The sequence below is a fragment of the Cibotium barometz genome, chromosome 25, assembly GCF_041138505.1.
Source record: "Cibotium barometz isolate CiBa-2024 chromosome 25, ASM4113850v1, whole genome shotgun sequence".
Taxonomy (NCBI): domain Eukaryota; kingdom Viridiplantae; phylum Streptophyta; class Polypodiopsida; order Cyatheales; family Cibotiaceae; genus Cibotium; species Cibotium barometz.
Window position 1 is genome coordinate 47783288 of NC_141070.1, and position 24152 is coordinate 47807439.

The following is a 24152-nucleotide window of genomic DNA, read 5'->3' on the forward strand; positions in this document are numbered from 1 at the left end:
GTGCTACAATGTTTGCAAAATGGTTCAAGAATTATTGTAGACACAGACATTCGGTATAAAAGAATTGGACATGTGAATGTGTAGAGAATGAAGTCTATACAAACTAAAGGAATTGTGACAGGGCTGCCAAAATTTAAAGTTGAAGGTATGTAGAGAATATGTGCAGCATGCCAATTTGGAAAGCAAACAAAGCATGTATTTTTACGTAACGGATATGTTGTGCATTCAGATGTATGGGGTCCTACGAAGACCATGTCTATGGGAGGCTGTAGGTATTATGTGACATTTATTGATCACCACACAAGGAAAGTGTGGGTATACTTCATGAAGGAGAAGGGTGAGGTGTTCACTCACTTTCAGAATTTCAGAGTTATGGTTGTTGAAAAGCAAACAGGAAAATATGTAAAGTGCCTAAGGTCGGATGGAGGGGGAGAGTACTTCTCCAATGAGTTCTTTGAATTTTTGAAGAAGAATGGTATTTGGAGACATTTTACATGCAGATACACTCCGTAGCAAAATGGAGTTGCTGAGCAGAAAAACAAGCACATTGCTGAGATTGCACAAGCATTGATGGAAGAGAAGAATATGTTGCATAGCTATTGGGCTGAGGCAGTTTCTATAGCAGTTTACATCATGAACAGGACTCCAACTGCAGCCATACATGATGTAACTCTAGAGGAGAGGTTTACTGTGGGCAGAAAACCTGATTTGTCTCATCTGAAAGTCTTTGGATGCATTGCATATGTGTATGTGCCAGATGAGTTGAGAACTAAGCTAGATCCAAAAGCTGAAAAATGTGTGTTTATTGGATATTCCCTTGAGCAAAAGGGATACAGGTGTTATAACCCTGCTACCACATGTGAGTTTAGGGTAAGCAAGGATGTTATTTTTGATGAGATGAGCAGCTGGTATGCTGCTAAAAAAGAAGCTGTTGGGGTTGATGTAAGTGGAAATGTGGTTGCACAGAATGCAAGTCAGCAATCGCAGTCTTTGAGTGGACCAGAAGAGTCCTCATCTAGTGGTTTAGTTGATAGACCATGGAGTGGCAGGCTGCGTCATAATACCAATCCTGCAAATGTGATTAGTACATCACATAAAGGAAAAGAGAAAGTGGTTGAGCCCTTTGGTATGCCTGATATTTCTGCAGGGCATTCTCATGTTGATGGAGAGTCTAGTGGCTCAGAGATAAGCCTTGATGAGGAGCTTGGGACCCCAGCTATGAGAACACCTGGTGTAAAGAAGGCTATGGAAGCCATGAATGCAAAGCTGCGAGGATGCAAAGCTGTGAAGATCTGGGAGAGTGAAGAATCCTGTGCAAAGGTTTACATATGATGGTTATGTGGCACATCACTATGCATATATGGCAAAGGTTGTGCAGGTTGTAGAGCCCACATGCATTGATAAGGCTGTTTAGAAATGTGTGTTGGGAGAAAGCTATGGATGAGGAGATGGATGCACTATATGGAAATGAGACTTGGGATTTAGTGCAATTGCCTGAAGGCAAGAAAGCCATTGGATGCAAGTGGGTGTACAAAGTAAAACACAATAGTGATGGAAGCATAAACAGGTATAAGGCTAGATTGGTAGCCAAAGGGTATGCTCAAACATATGGCATTGATTATGAGGAAACTTTTAACCCAGTTGCCAAGATGGCAACAGTGAGAGTTGTGATAGCAATGGCTACATCAAAGCAATGGTCTTTACATCAAATGGATGTAAAGAATGCATTCTTGCATGGGGATTTGCAGGAAGAGGTGTATATGTTGCAGCCACCTGGTTATGAGGATGTGAGTCACCCCGAGCATGTTTGCAGGTTGAAGAAAGCCTTGTATAGCTTAAAACAAGCACCAAGAGCATGGTCTGCCAAGATTTCTGAATATCTTATCACTATTGGCTTTCATGTAGCCAATGCAAATTTCTCGCTGTATGTGAGACATGGTGATAGAGGGGTTGTGCTTGTTGTCATCTATGTAGATGACTTGATCATTACGGGGGACCATGATGTAGAGATCTTTGATGTAAAGATCTTGCTTAGATAGAAGTTTGAAATGAAGGATCTAGGGGAGCTCAGATATTTCTTGGGCATTGAGGTGATTAGGTCACCACATGGTATTGGATTACTGCAGAGAAAGTATGGCACTCGGACATGTTATCCAAGTATGGTATGACATGCTGTAAGCCTATCTTAGTGCCATTGGATCAGAATGGCAAGTTGAATGCACATTTAGGGAGAGATTTTGGAGGATCCTACTATGTATAGACGCATAGTAGGAAGCTTGATCTACATGACGATCACCAGGCCAGATTTGAGCTATGATGTTGGATTGGTGAGTCAATTTATGCAGGTTCCACGGAAACCGCATTTAGATGCATTGAGACGCATACTGAGGTATGTGAGGTCTACTTTGCATTGTGGACTGTTTTATGAAACTGGGATAGAGATATGTGTACATGGGTACACAGATGCTGATTGGGCTGGTAGTATCTTAGATAGAAGATCTACTAGTGGCTTCATGTTTTCTTTGGGGAGTACTGATGTGACTTGGAGCAGCAAGAAGCAGCCTACGGTTGCTCTATCTAGTACAGAGGCCGAGTACAAGAGGAGCTGCTATGGCAGTATGTGAGGTAGCTTGGTTGAGAAAGCTACTTGCAGATTTGGGTCTATCAGTTGGATAGACAAGTCGTCATTTTTTGTGACAACATTAGCAGCATACAGTTGGCCAGGAACCCAGTTTTTCATGCGCGTACGAAGCACATAGAGGTCCACTACCATTTTTTCAGAGAGAAGGTCTTGGCAGGAGACCTTGACCTTGTTTATGTCAGCACACACAGGATCAGGTAGCTGACATCTTCACCAAAGCATTGGGTACAAAGAAGCTTCGCAAATTCAGGGCTTCGCTTGGTGTACATGAGATGGAGTTGAGCTCGAGGGGGAGTGTTGAGATATCGAGCTCGTCTAGTGAGGCAGTGGACACTGATGACCCGCCTGGGGGATAGGTCCCACACTTACACCACTGGCATGGTTGGTGAGATCATGGGTGATACGCGGCCAGTGGGATGACAGGCTGTGATAGCCATTCTAGAGACTGGTATAGTTATAGCACCATCTCATTTAGTTGGGTTCGCACTAGAGAACCCTTGTATGTATTTGGTTGAGTACCTTTTCATATGTGTGTACTCTTATCTTGTATATGGTGTGTTGAGTGTTGAGTGAAGAAGAAGAAGATTTTCAGCCTCTCACCTTGTGTGTTCTCTATTAGGGTTTTGTGAGTGTGTGTGTGCTTGCAAGAGCTCAAGCTCTCTTCCCCCTCTAAGCTATCAAATACGGGCACCCCTCGAATTAGACGAGATATGGAAAGTGTAGTTAGGACGGGTCAAATATTCTTTCCCACCATTGAGGAAATGGAATTGGACCTCCAACGAAGTGAGGTAGAACGACAACTCCGAGAATTGAGCTTAAAGAAACAAGAGCTTGATACTCATAGGGCAAGATCTGAGAGAAAGGAGACAGGAAGTGCTAACCCTCTCCAATCATGAGGAAAAGAACCTGAAATTGCTACAGTTAGAAGCGATGGAGACATTCCGAACTTGGAACCCATCAACAAAACGAGGAATCTAGAATGGAGGAAGGGTTTGTAACTAGAGAGAAGAAGAGGGTAACATAGCTAACTGGGCTGTAGAAGTAGAGGACCAACTCTATACCAAGAAGGATATTGAGTTAATGATCAATCACCCTACATTCTTACAAGACATGGAGCTCTTAATTACATACACATAGAGGAGGCCGCTATTGGTGAATCCCACCAAGGTACCACAACTGGACCAATCCATGAACCTGAGATACCTAGAAGAGCCAATACAGGTAGGGGACGAGGTCTAGGAGGGGGGTGGGCAATTCTCCAGAGACCTAGAAACAATCCAGCCATGGACCTTAATGTAGCAACAAGGGCAGACTTGTTAAATATGGCAGTAGAGATGGGTAGGGGGATGGTCAGGGAGTTAGGTTCTACTCTAGAATCCTGACCTTCCCAGATGAAACCCTATATCATCTCAAAACTTGTCCAAAAATTCTCTGGGGATGGGGATCCTATCTAGCATTGTAGAGATTTTTGAATCTACATGCTTTTTCGCTGACCTTAGAGGGAAAAGCTCATCAATGGTTCAAAACCCTTAAGCCTGAGGACAAGGTTAACTTCACTAAATTAAAGAATGTTTTTGTGCCCAGCTTTGCATGTAGTGGTGACAGATGGAGCCTTGTGGCCCAACTACATAACATCAATCAAAAGGAAGATGCATCTATGAGAGACTACACTTGAATTCAAGATGCAAAATTCGGGAAAGATTGACATATGATCAATTGTTACCTTGTTTCAGGAGAGGAGTTAGATACCATACAATGCATGATTACCTGGTAGTAGCCCGGCCAGCTACTCTTGATGCATGCTGCAAATTGGCAATCGAATATGAAGATAACATGTTAGAATTGCCGCAACCCGAGGATGTTAGAATGTCTGTAGCAACCACGACTTCGCGTGTCTTGAGTCACCAAGAAATTGGAACTCAAAGCAAGCAAGTCAAACATATGACTGAGCTCAGCAATGCCATATTGGAGAAATTAAAGGTCAGGGAAGGAAGAGAGACGTCGGGTCATGGGCATAGTCACCTTTACCCCTACAGGGAATTGGTGTGGTGCTCCATGTGCAGACCATTACTGTATTGTGCGCATTGTGTTAAATTGGGTAATCATGACATGTCAATGTGTAAATTTCCAAGGTTTCAGAATGTGGCACAACTACCAGCAAATAGAGCCCCATTGGCCTTGCCGACACCACCCGTGCAAACCACTACCACTACCACTGCAACACAACCCAACTCGTCTTACTTAGGGGGATGTTTTGGGTACAAGATGCTTCAGCCTTACCACCACCAGTTCTACCACCACAACCACCACAAGCTAAGATTAATCAAGTATTGATTGAAGAGCCAATAGAAGATGTTGAGCTGGTACGGGAATTAGAATTCAATTGGTGAATACAACGAGGACATGGGTGAGGTCACACCATATTACTATGCCCTACAAAACGACACGCCAGTACTTGTGTTTCAAACCACGGTACAGTGGAAGGGCAAGGAAATAAACTCAAATCTGAGAAGAGGACCTTTACAATGCTATGCGGTGGGCCACATCGAGTAGCTGAATTCCCGAACAGGAATATGAATCGTACACACCAACCACAACAAGTGGCAACCACGCCCAACGACATGCCAGTGCTCACATGCACTAAATGTGGAGTTGATCATTTGATCAAAGATCATCCCTACCGAGCAAGTGGTTCCACTTCTACTACTAAATTAGACCACCATTCGTACCATTAGTGTGCAATTTGGGAAGATCACACCGCTCAATGTTCTAACATAAGCTCAAGCTCAATCAGGAGACAAGGGAAAGAATCGGGTGAATGTGACTATTTCTAGATCTGGCCGCAGGAGAAGAGTGAAGAAATTAAGAAAAGGGGACACACGGGTTACAATCCGACAGATCCAAAGAAGATACAATTGATACCATATCCACACAATCAAAGGAAGAAGGGGGTCAAGGGGTCAACCTTGGAGGCTTAGACCTGTGAAAGCAAGGAGAACAACCAGCAACCCCAAAGGGGGTTGGTGAGTATCCCAATGCTGACGAAGAAATAAGGAAGCTAGAAGATGTCAAAGTCTTAGTTGAAGAGTACCAACAACTTTATGAAACTAAGCCAAGGGCCAGTCGAGTAAGGGATACCATCTATCCACGAGATGAACTACCCCGAAATAGGGTCTTGAACATGCCAACCCCGATTTTGGAAGGAACTGAAGAGGACTCCCAAATAAACACAATGACTAGAATGTTTGAGGAAAATGGGTTGGGGAAATCTATTCATTTCTTTCCCTTGGAAGAGTACAAGACCCCTCGATGGGAAGAACACTCTATATCAAAGAAACCTAGCGATATATTAGGAAGTCTCGCAGCTATACTATCCATACATGCCCAGATGCCCTTGGGGCAACTGGTACACAATTCACCCACCTTATGGATAGATGTAAAAGAATGGGTCGAGGGAGGACTAAGGCCAGCTGATAATATTGATGAGGCTCTACTACCTTGGGCAGAAAGACCCTTGAAGCATACAAAGGAAATGCGAGTCGTTAAAATACCAGGCAACCAACTCGGACGCTACTATGAGAGTGACGACACGAATGCTACCATCTCGATTTATCATAATGGATACCAAGAATTGGCTATCCTAGATGGTGGGGCAGGTGTCAGCATCATTATCAAACATTGCTAAGAAAACTGGGGAAAACCGGATTTAAAAAGAGTAGATCTAATCATTAAGATGGCTGATGGAACATCTTTGAAACCCATTGGGTGGGCTCTTGGAAAATGTTAAGTTCAAACTTTTTACGTTTCGCTATCATCATACATTTGTGGTCATGGACTTCCTACACCAACCTGATACATATGACATAATATTGGGATGACCCTTCATGAAGAGAATCCAAATTGGTGCATGATTGGGCCTTGGACCATGTATATGTACGCAGGGACACAAATCTTGAAGATTGATCTAAGAGCTTGGAAAGCACACCCCATGGAAGGGCAACTGTTTGGTAATGACGCGGTCACAACGGAGCAAACCACATCCTTACAAATATGCCAACCTATAGACGAGGAGACCGAGGATGAGGAGGAAACGAGAATGTATGCATCATTACCTCCCTTGATTTCAGTGAAAATTGGATGCATGTGTTGTCTACCATTGATGTAATGCAACCCAAGGGAACCCACTATTTGGAATCTGGAACCGTCCGCACCATGACTTCTATCTGCATGGTTAATTGGCAAACCATGGATGAGGAATCAGGAGGGGAGACATCAAGTACACAAGATATTGTGGTACGAAGCCGTACCAGTGCTCAATGCCTCAAACGATGGTGGAGATAGAAATGGTACCTATCCCGACGAAACACCCTGCTACTACTAGCGAAGTAGACCTACGGATGCCCAATGGTAGAGATATCTTGAGGCTACAAGGTGACATGATGAATTCTCAAAGGATTGGGGTGAAGAGTTGAGCAAAATATCATTAGAAGGGAGGCACCAAGAGAAAATCACCCTTCAAGAAACTGATACATCCAAACTTACAAAAGCAGGATGCTGAAAACGCAACAAAGCCTTGGCAGGGGCAGAGCGTGAGGCCAAGAAAATCATGGAAAAGGCTAAAAAGGACAATGAGGATAAAACAGATGGGCTTTCAGTGCTCAACCATTTCAAGAACTATAAAATAGATGAGTGGCCTGGCTCTAACAGCCACTAGGGTAAAAGAAGAAGGGCTGTCGACATCATACGATGGCCCGATAGAAGTCAAGGAGGTTAATATTGCGAGACCAGGGGAAGAGGCAAGGCCCGTATACATTGCTAAATATTGACTTCTATAGAGGAAGAAGAGCTCATTGCTCTCCTCAAGGAATACAAGGATTGTTTCACCTGGAATTACAACAAGGAAATGAAAGGGGTACTGCTAGAGGTGGTATAACATACGATTCCTGCTGCTCTAGGAGGGAAGCGTACAGCTTCTTAGATGGGTTTTTCGGGTACAATCAAGTGTCCATAGCACCAGAAGACCAACATAAGACAGCCTTCAATACCATGTGGGGCACATTTGCTTACAAGGTCATGTCGTTCGGTCTCACAAATGCCCCGGTGACCTTTCAACGATGATTAATGTGCACAAATTTTAAGGACTACTTGCAAAAGTGGTTGGAAGTGTTTATTGATGATCTACGTGCACATTCTCGATGGGAAGATTATTTGACCTGCTTGAGGAAAGTGTTTGAATGCTGCTGATTATATTGGATATTAAACCCCTTGAATGCCAATTTTGGTTCAAGCATGGTGTGATACTAGGGCACATAGTCTCAAAAAAATGGTATATCCATAGATGATATAGCAAGGTCAAACTGATCATGGAGCTACCACCGCCCAACTACAAAGGAGTGCAAAGGTTTATGGGTCATGTGGGTTATTACCGATGCTTCATTATATTTTATGTTGAGATAGCCAGACCCTTGTATAAACTTCTCATTATGGGTCATGTGGGTTATTACCGATGCTTTATTATATTTTATGTTGAGATAGCCAGACCCTTGTATAAACTTCTCATTATCTTTGAGTGGACCAAGGAGTGTCAAGAGGCTTATGATTGACTGAAGTAAGCCTTGGCAAGTGCACCCATATTGCAACCCCCCAATTGGGATCTCATATTCCACCACGTACACATTGATGCGTCAAATTTTGCTATTGGTGCTAGCCCTGGTGAGTTCAAATTGGACTATCCAGTTTACTTCACTAGTCATCACTTGAATGATGCAGAGGTGAACTACACCACTACAGAAAGAGAAGGATTGGCCATGGTCTACGCAGTCAAGAAATATCAGCATTATCTCTTGGGGGCAAACAAATTCATATTTTTTGTAGACCATCAAGCCTTGCTATATCTAGTGAACAAGCCTTGCACCATGGGAAGAATCACATGTTGGCTACTATTGTTGTTGGAATTTGACTTTACTATCATGGTAAGGAAGGGAACACATCATGTGTTGGCTGACCACCTGTCTAGAGTTCCAAATGGAGAACCAGCAACAACTGGTGTCGATGATGACCTTCCTGATGTTTGTCTATTCAAATTGGATATGGTACGTGAGTGGAGCGAAGAGATCTTAGAGTATTTGGCTTATGGCTTTCTGCAAGATGTACCCTTGAACAAGGATAAGGTGTGGAGGCTTATCAAGCTTGTGGCACCATATCAATTGATTTCCGGAGAATTGTATAGACTAGGCAAAGACAATGTGCTCAGACAGTGCGTAAGAGAGGATGAATTCGTGACCATACTGGAAGAATCTCATTTGGGAATATTAGGCGAGCATTTTGCTAGAGAAATTATAGCTCAGAAAGTATTCCAAGCTGGACTCTGATGGCCTACGTTATTCGAGGACGCCATAGAGTTTGTCAAAAGATTCAAGGAATGCCAACGTTTTGTTGTTCCTCAATAGAAAGACAAAATGCCACTAAACTCCCATCATCATAAGGCAACCATTTGAAAAATGGGGGATAGATTTTGTGGGGCCGATTAGTCCAGCGGCGCATCCATCCTCCCAAGCCCGCTACATAATCATAGCCATGGACTATTTCACGAAGTGGGCGGAAGCCAGAGCTTCAAAGAAAGTGGATGCATGAACAACTGCAAAATTTGTATATGAAAAAATCATATTAAGATTCGATTGTCCCTTAGAATTGGTGAGTGATCGCGACTCACATTTCATTAATGAGATAATTAATCATTTGCTTGCAGGATTCTTTGAAATCCATCGAAAATCATCACCTTACTACCCACAAGCCAATGGTCAAGCAAAAAGTACCAATAAGATTTTGTGTACCATCGTGACAAAAACATTGGCAAACAGATTGGGAGCATAAGCTGACAACAGCTCTTTGGGCCTACCGCACATCATATAAGGTAGTGACATGATATACTCCTTCTCGTCTAGCTTATGGTGTTGAAGCAGTTATACCCATGGAATACCTAGTCCTAGGCTTAAGGATTGCTGTACAAGAGCATCTAACTGAGAATGCATTAGCGGGGAAAGGCTAATAGACTTGGAAAAATTGGATGAGACCCAATTGATAGCATCACATGGGCTCATGGTTGAAAAGTTACGTAGGAAACACTGGTTTGATAGAAACCCCAAACAAAAAGAATTAAAACCAAGGGACCTTGTCCTAATGTATGGTGTGGGAAACGCCAGGAAAAAGAAACCTAAATACCGAGGTATGGGACCATTTCGAGTATCGAAAATCACACCTCAAGGGTCTTTCCAAATAGAGACAATTGACGGCATCCAAATGGAAGGCTATATCAATGGAAGTAAATTGAAAAAATATTTTGGACCATTAACCCAAGAGATACTCTTGCAAGATAAGCTCTTAAAACAACAGAAACAATTAGCAAAAGAAAAGATCCAGCAAGCGCAAGACGAGGCTAAGGCTTGACAAGCAAAAGCTAAAATGCAGAAAGGCCTGATTCATGTTAACATGGCGTCCGTAACCCTTGAGGACGAAGGGGACCTAAACATTGAGCCAGCACAACTCAAGTTGGGACTCACAACAGCTAAAGGCATTGCAACAAGTGTTGCATTAATAGATACAGGATCCAGCAACAACCTAATCTCATATAATACTTGGATAGCTTTAGGAAGACCACACCTTAACCCATGGATGTGCAAGTTCGTAGTGTGCACCTAACAACCACAAAGGCCAAAGGGTATTTAAATGTTAATATTTTCATCACTAATAATTCCTTGGTCGGAAAGGTGTTTGTGATGCCTGCAGGTACAATGGAAGAGGAGATGATCTTAGGACGATCCTGGATCTGTGCTAACAAGTGCAATATTCAATGGGAAGAAAGAACAGCATCACTAAGCATCGGTGAGAAGGTCATGTCCATACCATTATGGACCTCAAAAAATCAAGGAAAACAAATCATCATTGCTGCAGAAGCAACACCTCAGAAAACAAAATCTGCACCCACTGTGTTGAATGTACCTACACAATACCCAACATACAAGGGCACACATAAATGGGTGCCCAAGAATCAACTAGAGAGGAAGGAGACAATGAGTAATAAACGTATTCAGGGGAAGGCCCAGTTCAAAAGTCGGACATGGCCAGCACCTACTAAATGGCAGAACTTTAAGCACTTACAGAGGCCTCATGATTGTCGTCTCACAGACAGCGATGGGTTCGAAAAGATCTGCTGAGCACAAGGCTACTATCAAGGAAATACAACCATATGGGTACCCAAACCAAAGTCCATGGTCAAAACCACAACAAGTTCGAATCAATATACAAAGGAGAGTAAGCGCTTGCAGCATCAACTCCCCAAAAGAGCAAACCTCACACCTGCACTTGTGTGGAGAATAAAGAAAATTCAGCAAACGGAGTTGAAAATGACCCATGCAACAAGACACCCTATGGTTCTTTAAACACAGGCAAAGTTCATTAACACACTTCAAACTACCTAGGCAATGGCTTTGTCGACATAATTAAGGGAAGGCAATGTTAGAGGTTTGCGGCTTTGACCACCAGTGGTGGGGATCATACTTATGCTCCATGGATTCCATTCCTGAGCATGTTCCCATGGTCGGTGGGAACTCAAATGCAATGTCATCATTATATTGTCTAGGATTCTCCATGGCCTTGATAAATTCTTTGACATTTAACAAAATCTTTGCTAATGTGTTTCCCTTCTTCATGCTAAGAACATATTCTAAAATGCTCTTACCATGTCCTTTTGCAACACTGATGCATCGGTATCCTTGTTATCTTGAAAGGGGCTACATAAATCTATTATATTCTTCTGAGTTGGAAGACCTCTGGGCGGCGGGCTGTCTAAGATGGCTATTGGTTGTGGATTTGAGTTCAATGAAGAATCAACTATTATCGAGTAATTGGCTGATAGAGAGTCCTCAAGTATGTAGAACTCCTCCCCCTCATGATGACTAGAGGTTGCCTTGAGAGAGGGACGTGCAACTCTTGGGTCCCAATACTTACTATGGCTTGCAATCCATAAAATAAGTGGGGAGATACTTGCTCATGTAAAAACTTTGCACTCACCATAACTCGTCCGTTGTTGAAACTCAGTTCTTTCTTAGAAGATGGGAATGTGATTGTACAACTCATTGTAAAGAGGAGAAAAAATAAACTACACAAGAACAAAACAAAATGGCACACCCTTAAAAAAGTTGGCCGTTTTTAATTCGATTGTTATAATTTAATTACATATTTTGATTTTTTTATTAAAATTTATTTTTTTAAAAAAATCTAAAAATCTATATATATATATATATATATATATATATATATATATATATATCAAAATTAGCATCCATACATCTCTCTCCTCTTTCTCTGCTCTCTCACCTTCATCATGGTTTACAAGATGAACATCAAAAAACATAACCATCATTAAGTTATAAAAAACTGGACAAATACATTAAAGAAGTTGGCACTGTGAAGGAGTGTCAACATTATTACTACATCAAAGAAGTTGGCATTATAAAGGACTTCCAACATTATTACTACATCAAAGAAGTTGGCATTCTCCCACAAAGAGTCGCCCTCTCTCTCTCTCCCACAAAGAGCCGCCCTCTCTCTCTCTTCCACAAAGATTCACCCTCTCTCTATCTCTATCTCTTAAGCTCTCTCAACACTTGCGGCCTCAACGGTTTCAACGCCCTCAAGAGTGGTAGTGGTCCTCTCACCAAATCGCAAGATGAGATCGCTCTCTCGCAAGATGTGGGCATATCACAAGTGGCCACATCAAGTGAGGTAACAAACAACTCACAATTACGATTGATTATAGAAGCTGGTTCTTCAACGCCCCACCGACAATCGTGTGGCCAGCAGTAGTGCCACGATTGTAGAAGAAGAGGAGTCTATGAAACAGAGTTTTGACCAAGCGGTTGATCGACACATCTCTACGAATTGGGTGGAGAACCACTTGGTCGACAACCAAAACTACCTTCCTAGATTGCCACTTTGTTGCCTCCTTGGCAAACCCAACAATCTGTATGAATGAGGATTCTATCGAGGGGTTAATCTCAGAAGCATCGAGGAGAGAAAATATCAATCAACAATGGTGGCATTCATTGTCTCAGAGGAATTCCCAGGTAAAGCACCCATACCATTCGACCGTCGAAATGCAGCCGACCATGACCTATCATTATCAAGTAAATTTGACACAATATTAGAGGAGACCGAAGGATAGCAACACATGGTTGGGAAGATGTTTATTGTTTGGGATGGAAACCATCGCCTCAAAGCTTGGCAAGAATGGGTGAATACCAATCGAGTTGAAAAAGAAAGGATTCCCAAGGTGAATTGCAAAGTGGTCCGGTTCCTTGAGGAAGAGGAGGCGGAGTTCTTATTGGTGCTACACATGATTAACAAGTAAGTGCATTGTACAATGTTTTTTTATTTTATGAAATGAACAAACATTGTGTATGTCATCATTTGCCTTGTTTAAAATGCATGCAAATTTTTCAGGGTCACTACCATTCATGTGCCAAAAACAATGGCACATGATATATTTATGATGCAACGTGTGGGTCTTGTCGATCCACAATCATTGTTGCCAAAGTTTAGTGACGTTGATCGTGCATGGGCCCAGAAAGCGCTTGTCAACGACCCAATAGATCCAAGTGGTTGAAGCTTCCCATGGCACTCTTGACACAATTAGTTTTCAAGGTGTATGTGCATTGCAGTATGTTTTGATTTCGAATTATGTTTCTTAATGTTTTGATTTTGAAGTATGTTTTTTAAATAAATATAAATGCATTGCAGTAGAACTTCGATGCCACGTTCCAAGCCAAGATCAGTGGCTTGCCTAAGCGAGGGAGTAGAGAATACATGATGAATGTAGAAATGTTTCACAAGAACTATAGGGATTCCCTAAAGGAGACGGAGGCACTTTTCACTAAAAGGGGACATGAGCTGGCACAAATTGCCAACCTCGATTGTAGGAAAGAGTTCTTTAAAAAAGTGATCTCATACTAATGCTGGGGTGAAAAGGCTAGCAAATTCACTACTCTGAAGCTAGCAAAGATTGCTCGAGCACATGTTTCGAATGAGGAGTAAGATCTCCAGCTCTCTTGATGCATTTCATTTTTTTAAAAGTAATTAGAAACCGAATGCTTGTTTATAATGCAGGAAATGTAGACTACTTTGACATATTGGCTGGTGGTGAGTTCGCTATGAGGGATGCGCGGATTCCGCCATCCAACAGAGCCTTCTTTATGTGGATCTATCGTCATGTGTAATGGTTCCAATTGACCGAGTGTACGCTAAAACTATACGCGAAGCTAGAGAGACGGGCTCACCTATAGTAGCCGGCATGCACAAAAGAGCCACAATAGACTCTGGAGTAGGTATCACTAATGCCGTGAAATCTTAGAGGAAGTCTCATTTTTGAGAAGGCATTCAAATTAGGTGGAAAGGACAAATGCGTGCCACCTTGGATCTTGACCAGCAACCACACCTGCCATGCACATCACGATGCCTCTTGTACAGGGATAAAGTACCAAACTCTTTTTTTTCCGCCTTGCATGGTGGAGAAGTTGTCATGCCTCTTGTATTCGTTTCTTAGACTTCTTTAGTGGTTGTGTATTAGGTGGTGGAGAAGTAGTGTACGTGATTGGGTATACATTCTCGACGAGCACCCTTCAAACACATGGGTGTTGTCTTAGGTAGAGGAGACAGGATTGTACCCCGAAGAGTAGATCGATGAGCGTCGGGGCAAGGACACATGGATACTTTTCCCATGGTGGTTAGGGTGCCTAGAGAGGGAGTTTCCTCTAGAGGAGGCAGAGCAGTTTCAGGGTACGTTTCCTTGGGTACAATATTTAATTTGTACGAAGTATGAAGCTTGTTTTTAGAGAATTTAAAGTTTTAATGTTGGTTGATTGCAGTGGCTAGAAAGGGCAAGAAGCCTGCCATAGAGCAAGAATTGACTCCCGAGAAGAAAAAGGGTAAGAAATCTATGCCTCCATCGTCCCAAAAAAGATCACGGCGACCAGAGTGGGAAGGGGATGACTTAGATGTCGAATTTGAGGAGGACAGTAATTCCAAGGATGACGAGCATGAAGATGAGTGGCATTCCCATGCACAAGGTAAAGAGCAGGTGACCCCTTCGCATGGTCAAACCCAAGAGTAGGGGTCGAAGAGTTTAAAAGATGATGAGGCGAACCTCTTGGGATCTAGTAAGTAAACTTAACATGTTTGAGCATTTCATTAGATCATTTATTCATGAACGCTCATAACATGTATTTGGTGTTGTGTAAATGAAGACTACTGTCCCATTGTGGTGGACCCCCTACGCTCAGTTTTGAGCTCCAACATTGATCACCTCCATCTCGCACTTTTGGGAAAGCGAAAACACATATATGATCTCTCAGGAGTGTGAGTGACTCTCCCCATTCATTGTCATTATGGCATTTGCAGTCCCCTTACATGTTTTGTTGTCTAGGAATCTTGCAGTATTGCAATGATTCATGGGATCTCTGACGAGGTGGGGAAGCATGGACGTCTTCGGTAGCCTTGGTGGAGGCGTGCACTTGGTGTGGGCTGATATTCCTACAAATTTGTGTCACCACACAAGGGCGATTTAGTGGTTCCTCGATGGAATGTTTTTCGGGAGGTACTTGTGGAGTCGGCTTTTGTGCTTGCTGCAGAGTTCCTACAGAATGATGGCACTATGGTGTGCACTCTATGTGCAAAGCACCGGGGGATTACTGTGCGGGAGGCAGGAACTTCGAACTTCACATTGCAAAGGACTTTGTTCTTGCGCGTCTCGCCGATATCTGTATGTCATGTCAGAAGATGGCCAAGAAGAGGTGAGTGCAAGATTTTTTGGTTTTTATCAAAGTGAAGCTCAATGATTTCCCTCCCTAACGTACTTACTAGTGTGTGCACGTAGGTCTTTGCTTTGGTCATTGCTATCTTCATGCACCCCAATGATAATACGTCAAGTCGTCCAAAGTATGACAGGCGGGGAGGCGAGGTAGCTGCAAATTGTGGAGGTTTTGAGGTGGGCGACGATATCTTCTCAGAGCTGAAAGCGTAGGAGGAAACCTCCCCATACTAGTTGGATGCAGATGGGAATCCCATCCGATATACTGTTGAGTGTAGCGAGCCTTTCGCAAGGTAATTAAACCACAATTCAAGATGTGAAATCATTATATAATCATTGTCTTAAACATTGTCGTCCATTTGTACATATGGTAATTGAGCGAGCCTTTCGCAAGGTAATTAAAGCACAATTCAAGATGTGAAATCGTTATATAATCATTGTCTCAAACATTGTCGTCCATTTGTACATATGGTAATTGTGAGCTTCTACTATGGCAGGTGGTTACTCGATCGGGGCATTCACTGATCGCGCAGGGATGCAATCCTAGATTGCTTTGCTGGTACTAGAACCATGGCTAGAGCATGCAAGACACTGCAATGACATTGCATCAATGTCATTGATGCAATGACATTGCATCAATGTGGAGAGTGACGAGGTGTGCCTTAGCTCATGTCTACAACCAATTGCCGCTGTGCGTGATGATTTGGGTAACCAATTTTTCAGGGGTGAGTCAATGAGATTGCTCGATGAGAGCAACAGATGGACGTGGAGGCACCATATCCTCTAGTCCTCCCAGTACCCACCATGAGCCCAACATAGTCTAGTGCTTCGTCATGGCCACCTGGGGTTCCAATGGATCCCCAATATCGACATGTCATGCCACATACATCCCCCATAGGTTCATTTGCAATTCCCTCATCATGGGCACCACGACCTGATCTTGCAAGGCCACTTTTTCCACCCGCACTTTGGTAGAGCTCTCTACCCCATACCACCTTCCTTCTTCCAACGAGGAGTGCAGCATCCGTTGATGTATAGTAAAGTGTGAAAAATTTGGCCTCTCCCCTTAATTCCCAATAATACATTAAGGGTTAAGGGATAATAAGAATTTGGCATATATCCCATTTCTTCTTCCCAATTATACATCAAGGGATAAGGGACATTAGCATGAATAATAATATATTTGTCTAGCTATGATATTGATTGTAAGGGTTGTTTATCAAAGGTTGTATTTACAAGGTGAACATAGAGACAATTATCCATTAGAACAAGTCTCTATGGAAGATTTATGCTTTTAGTTTTTTTCCTTTTTAAGATAGAGAGACAAGCACTCTTCATAAAGAAAAGATCCCCACCACCTTGTATATAAGCAGCAAGGGCATTGAATGGGACATACAATAAACCTAGGCACAATCTTGATACATAATCCTCTTATGCCTTCTCTTTACATTATTTGTTCATTTATGTGAAGAAACTATGCACTCTGGAGAAGAAAGTTTAAGATATTTGATCAAAGGCATGAAAAAAGTTTAAGGTACTTCTTGTTGTACTCAAAGCAAGAAGCTTAAGAGTTTAAGTTCAACAAGATTTTACTATGCATTATTTTAGTAGACCTAGTAAGATCATGAAAGTTACCAAGAATCATTGGAAGAAAGGAACCAAAAGTCATGTAACAATCAAAAGTACTCAAAGTGATTAGAATATGAGATGATGTCAAGATGAAGAAAGCACATACTTTCAACACTTTTATATCAATTCAAAATGAGATGATGTCAAGATGAAGAAAGCACATACTTTCAACACTTTTATATCAATTCAAAATGAGAAAATATTTCTTTGTCCTTGAGTGAAAATGATCACCAATCAATGTGTGGGACTTACCATCTAAATTAAATGTTTCGAGAATAGTTGAAGGGTCAAAGAAATAGGTCCTTGTTTGCTAGCCGCTAGCCAGATGCTATGACCTAGTGAATTTTTCTCGTGATTTCACATCTTCATTGTAATCTAATGATAATGTGTTATTTACTTTAGTGTGACCCACTAAAACTATCACTAGATTCGTAGAATCACCTACATTAGTGGGATTAGCTACATAAGTGGGATTGGCTACATAATTGAAATGTAGTTACTTACCGTTGGATCTATATTAGCCTTGGTAAAAGCAAGCTAAGAGAAGTTGTAATAGTAGAAGCTAGTTCATGGGATTCACCTACTCATGCTTGGTACTTGTTAGCTTAGCAACACATTACAATAGATCTTTTTTATGCATCCATAACTTCTAAGTTGGATAAAAAATAAGAGTAAAGTCGAACCTGGCGTGATTCTCGCGTTTCTAAGATTTGATGGATTCATGCATTATTTAATTGTTTGAGCGCCAGAAGTGGCTCAAGATTAGGGTCACCTACTTGAATCGTAGTAGTAAGAACACATCAAAATAGGCCTTCTACTCTAATATTAAGGTAGAGGCAGAGAGGTAGAAGTCAAGGATGCAACATGCTTGCTTAATACATGCATTTGGAAACACAGATATAAATTAATACAAGATGCCCATTAATCTATGAACATTGTTGACTCTTGTAACCCTGTTATTTTATGTATTTATATTATGTTTTTTTTTATTTTTTTTTAAAATCTTTGTTTGCAGACAAGTCTGGTCGGTGATATCAAAGGCAGGCGGCTAATACAATCCAAAAAGTCCAGGGTGTGCAAGCTTTCAGCACAATCCAGAAACTCCAACGAGCGCAAAAACATGGAGACGCCAACGCCCAAATCCAAGTAATATTTATTTGCTAATCTCTAGGCGATTAAGGTGTGATTTTGGGCGATCTCATCTGCTAATTTTAGCCCAGAAAACTAGTTCTTATGAGGCCATGAAGCTTTTGATTTGTGGGTTGTTTGCCAATCTTTAGCCTGATGAAGGGATTTTAAGAGGCGATTTTGGGCAGATTAAGGGGGAAACCCTTTGATGGGCGATCGTAACCAAGACTTGGAGATAGTGAGCGAGGCGATGGCTATGGCGGCGGCACCTGGAGGCGGGGGAGGAGATGTTTATGGTAGTCCCATGAGCAGATCTGCGGAGATTACAGAGCTGGTGCTGCGCTTGTCCGCTGCTGTCCTCACAGTCATCTCTCTCAGCCTCATCGCATCAGACCCAAATTTCAGCTTTGTACCAGCCTTCAAGTAAGAAGAAATCATAGCCATGTAGTATGTATGTATGCAAACCTAGAAACTCCACAGTTTTGATTATTTGCAAAATAAATTCACAAATTTTTTGGGGCATTATTTGCACTCCCTCTTTTGAGATTTTTTTTTGTAGATTTCATTATTATTATGGTTTCCATTCAAGTTTGCTTTGGCTCAAGTAATCATTTCTCTTTTATTTTATTTTTTTAAAAGAGAGAGAAAACAGACAGTAATTATTTCAAATAGCTTGGATCTAGGATCTGCACACATCTTGTTGCTATTGGGCTACTGTTCTAGTGCAAATTGTGGTCATGCAGTTATCTGCTCGCGGCTACCACGTTGTCTTTCTTGTACTCTTTAGCACAAAGTGTGATTGCAGGCTACCATTTGGCCTCATCAGGACAACGGTTGCTACCGATGGCGCTCCACACCTACTCTTCGACTGCAGCAGATCTGGTCTCTTCTGCACTTAACCTTAGGCTTTGTGTGCATGTTGTCATCATGATGTCTTTTGTAATGCCCTATTTATGGTGCTATGTGAGAGAATACGATGATGAGACTGAAAATTAGATCCTAGTCCTAGGATGGATATCCAGAGGCTAATTGTGATGCCTTTTTTTATGATGCCAATCCATATTTTTATTTATAAGAGATTATGATAGTAAAACCGCAAATTAAATCCTAGCTCTAGGATCTTATGACCAAATTTAAAGATGTTTAGTGAACACTATTGTAGGTATACTAATTACTATGCATGTACATCAGCCCAATAAGATAGATGTATACTAATTACTACAATTATGATGTGTCAATATTCATGTACATGCATAGTAATTAGTTTGTAATAGTTTTTTAAAGCACAATAGATGCATAAAGACATCAAGTTCTACTCCAAAATATCCATGGTACAACATGAATGCATTATCAGCAGGCCCCTCCTGTCATGTGCAACCATTTGAGATGTGTGGGATCTCATCTCTCTGCATGTAAATTCTGTTTTTCTGGTTTCTAAATAAGTAGACTTATCAGAAGCTTGAGATCTGTATTGCTTTCTCTCACTCTACTTTTCTTTGACAGTTTTGCTCCATCCTATTGTTGTCTGGAAGTTCGGCGGCCTTTGGCGTAACCACAAATGCGAATTACGTTGACAACTTTATTTCTCAAGCCAATGGGTCTGCTAGCATGGCATTCATTGCATTCTTGTTTATGTTGGCATCGACTGCTCTCTCTAGTCAGAGGCTCTTTACTGTTGTTAGAGGCAAGTAGAATGTTTCCAATGCTCTTTTCAAGTACAGAACTTCAAAGGCAAGCATGCATGCCAAGCCAAATCTTTGTTCAATATAAAATTCACGTCTATATGCTATAGTACATTCTTTTTTACTCGGCGAAATTCATGTTGAGATGCCATAGTACATTCTTTTTATTCTTGAGGAACCAACAGGCTGCAGCAACTCGAGCCATCATGTGCAACCGCTATGGTACATTGTTTAGTATCAAAAGGGGTTCACATTTTCATTTTGGTGTTTTGCATTTCAAGTGACAATAGGAGACGAATCATCACATTTGAAGTGGAACAAGGTTACTGCCATCTATGATCATCACCATTTTATTAAATCTTTTTTTTAGAGGCATGATGTTTCATGACTAATGTGGTTTTTTTAATCAGAGTTCTGAGAGTAGTTTTTCTCCTGCTCTCATCTCATTTAGGCAATCGATGGGGGCAAAACATGGTCACTTTACCTAAGTAGAATGTATTACATGCAAGAGTTTTTGCTGACTCACCTGATAAAGCTAGAATTTTAAACTCTAGGATTATTTATCTTATTTAATATTTTGCCCTTACATAATGGTTCCATACCACAGGGACCAAGCAGTTATATGATGATCTTATAAGCCCTTTGCAAATAATAGATACTTTGAATTAAAGGAGGTTTGAATAGTGCTTGAATAATGTCATTCTAATAAACGATCGGTACAAGGTCTCCCCTTGCATTCTTCCTAGAGACTTTATATCCATGTTCTTGTTTAGTTTTTTATTCTACATGGAAACTTTTCATACCTATTTAAGAGCACATTGTTCCTTGTTATTTGAATTTTGACCATTGTTAGTTTTGGACATGTCACAAAGTGAAACTTTTCATACCTATTTAAGAGCACATTGTTCCTTGTTACTTGAATTTTGACCATTGTTAGTTTTTGACGTGTCTCAAAGTGAAACAAATTGTGTAAGAATGTGATGGTCGTGTCTTTTATTTTATGACAAAAAAAAATTTAATCAAAGCAACTTCTTCATTAAAAACCAATGTCTTTTTTGTACATTCATGTGTTCTTTCTAAGTTGGCTTTCATTTGAAGAAGGTTGTTTTTTATATTTGCTTTATTTTGTTTCCATGAGGTTTCCTCCAAATCTCCACTACAATCAATGATAAAAAGCACTTCTCTTATTTTCTTTTAATATGAATCTTGTTCATGATGCAAGTTTCGAAACACAAAATTTATCATTGTTGATGTTTTGCAGAACAAAGGCAACAACAAAATGGAGGAAGCACCTTTGAAAGGTCATTTTCAATAGTCAAAGCATCAAACATTGTCTTGCTTTCAAGGTCTCAACGCATTATTCATTGGAAAAACTCCTTGACAAAATCATTCGAAACATTTAAATTTCCATCTTTAAGGGCCAAACTATTAAGGACATTATATGCCTCTTGAAAGGTGTTTTTTCTTAGGTGAGTTTCCAAAATCCTCAAGACACCTTCCAATCTAAGGAAATTGGTGATGATTTGTGTGGAGTCAAATTTTGGCATCTCTTGATGCGTGAAATCTAAAGAGTATCACAAACATTTAAAAACATGAAAATACATCCCCTTTCAGGATCAAGGTAAATAGCTTGAGTTTCTTAACAAACATATGACATTACTAGAACATCTTAATACTATATTGGCTTAAATGCAATATACAATCTACTTCTCATCCATGTAGCATGGTTGTGGAAAGCATAGTTTTTAACATCTCACATTGGTGCAAGAAAGAACACAATGCCTCATGTTATACATGAGCTACAAGTTTTTTATTAGAGGCACATAAAAGGACTCCCAATTATAGCAAGTGTTTTTAACTGAAGGCACGAACAAGAACTTTTTGTAGAGGATGTTCAAATGATTGTGTAATTTGGCACTTGTATAAATGTTTTCTATTTGATAGTACCAAACATTACCTCACATTGAGGTCTAAGTTGATATAAAAGTTTAAACAAGTTCAAAGTATGTGTCGTTCGTTGATGGTATAATGCCTCACACCCATGGTGGACTCACATCACGTCTAAATGTGACTTGCTAGGCTCACATGGGTCTAGTGAGAATTGGACTCACATGGATTTGACTAACTTGGCTCATGTCACATCTAGCTGGGCTCACTCAGGTCTGGTAGGCTCACATATGTTAGCTCAGTCGTCTGGAAGGTTCACTCGGTTAGGTAATGAGGCTCATGTGGATTTGGTGGTTGGACTCAAGTTTGGTAGACTCATGTTTGGTAGGCTCACTCAATTTTGAATGAAAAACTCACGAGGGTCTAGTCTGAGCTAAGTTGTTACAAGTGGAGCATAGGGTTGGTGAGCCGATGGCTTTAATGCTTAAGAATTTTACTTGGAAATTGAAGCTGGTACACATTTTATGATTAAAAAACCTTTCCAAGACATGAGTAGGTATGACCTTACAAACCTTCAAGGCAAGGTGGTTTTAATTACCCAGTATTATATGAAGTACAACAACCACTATAGGCATCATGTCTAAACCAGCACATTTTGCTAGCTCATGGCACGTCGTGTTAGGCTCATGTCACGTCTGGTAGACTCACATCATCTCTTGCTAGGCTCACGTTACGTCTAGTAGATCATATTTTTGATAGACTCACACCACATCTAGTTTTTACGTTATTTTGTGGCTTTTCTAGTTTTAGTTTTTCATGGTTTCTTGGACTTTATTGGGATGTTTAATATTCTTAATCCTAATTAAGTAGATATATACGAGATATTTTGTGGGCTTTTCTAGTTTTTCATGGTTTCTTAGACTTTATTGGGATGTTTAATATTATTAATCCTAATTAAGTAGATATATGCAAGTGATTAAATGCTAATGGTTTATTTTTGTTGATTTTATATGCTCTAATGCTACCAATTACAAAAAATGCATGAACAATAAAAGAAGACAACTTCCACATTGTAATCCACACAAATTAGATCTTGTAGCCACGATGTTTTTGGAGCGGATGCCACTCCTAATCACAATTGCTACTATAAGAAACCTCTTGGCTCAACACAACCAAATCCAAGCTTTTTTGGGCCAAAAAATCATGCATATAGCAAACAAGGATCCCCTTCCAAAACACGTTGTTAACCTGAAAATGCAAAACAAGATTGAAAACATCAACATCGGCACATTCAAGACTCCAAAATTGTATGTCTTTCAGAGTGTGACCTCCTAATCTCGACACTGGTGGGATGTTAGGCATTACATGCTGCTCACCCTTGAAGGATCTCATTTTGGACATTTTTTCACCACAAAACTGAAAGAATACATAATAACAAAAGCAGAAAATCATAACACAACATTGAATTGCAGAATGGAGTGGAGAGTAAATAATATTACTACTTGCAAACTTTGATTACGTGTGTGCTCCAGGTAAGGAGCTTGGATAGGGATCCAAACATAATGGAGGATGCTTACAAGAGCGCTTCAACACAATGAACTTAATGATAAACAAAGGTTGCTAAACTTAGACTATATATAGTGACAAGGTTTGAAAAGATGCAGGGAGGAAGAAAGCTTGAGCTCTTGCAAGCACACATACACTCTCACAAACCCTAGAAGAGAACACATAAGATGAGAGGTTGAAAACATGTTCTTCTTCTTCTTCTTCTTCAACAAAAGAGGTCTACAAAAGAGATAAAGTGACTAACACACATACTAGAGTATATACAAGCGGTCCATAATGTGAACACGCTAAAGTGGAGTGGGTAGATGGGGTTGTTGGTGTAGTCCAATTGTAGAATCTCTAGCGAAGATATACTGGTGCCAGCTACCAAACCCGCCAGTGATGTAAATGTCAAATGATCACGCAGGCACCTTGTGAGTGTCAGCTTATGTTGAGCTTGACATCTCAACACTTGATGTAGGCCAAGTCGATATCGCCTGCCAAGAATCTTTCCTCGATAAAGTGGTAGTGTACCACCTCAATGTGTTTCGTCCGCGCATGAAAAAATGGGTTCTTGGCCAACTGTATACTGCTAAGATTGTCACAATATATGGCAACCTTTCTCTCCACATGCAACCTCAAATCAGCAAGTAGCTTGCGTAACCAAGCTACCTCACACACTCCCACTGTAGCTCCTCTCTATAGTCTGCCTCTGTACTCGACAAGGCAACTGTGGGGTACGTCTTGTTGCTCCATGTCATAGCAGCACTCCCCAAGC

The 24152-nt window shown here is 41.0% G+C and overlaps 1 protein-coding gene across 3 annotated transcripts; it reads left to right on the plus strand.

The window, feature by feature from the left end:
* The first annotated feature begins 18031 nt into the window (after positions 1-18031).
* Positions 18032-20086, plus strand: LOC147624649 (CASP-like protein 4B2). 3 transcript variants are annotated; one of them, XM_086819677.1, is made up of 4 exons: positions 18032-18278; positions 18413-18683; positions 19004-19142; positions 19764-20086. In XM_086819677.1, the coding sequence occupies exons 2-4, from the start codon at positions 18469-18471 to the stop codon at positions 19950-19952; spliced, it is 543 nt and encodes a 180-aa protein (XP_086675803.1). In that variant the 5' UTR covers positions 18032-18278; positions 18413-18468; the 3' UTR covers positions 19953-20086. The 3 variants fall into 3 exon arrangements, with proteins under 3 accessions (XP_086675803.1, XP_086675802.1, XP_086675800.1); XM_086819676.1 differs by having other exon boundaries at positions 18433-18683; XM_086819674.1 differs by having other exon boundaries at positions 18034-18278; positions 18449-18683.
* Positions 20087-24152: the final 4066 nt, after the last annotated feature.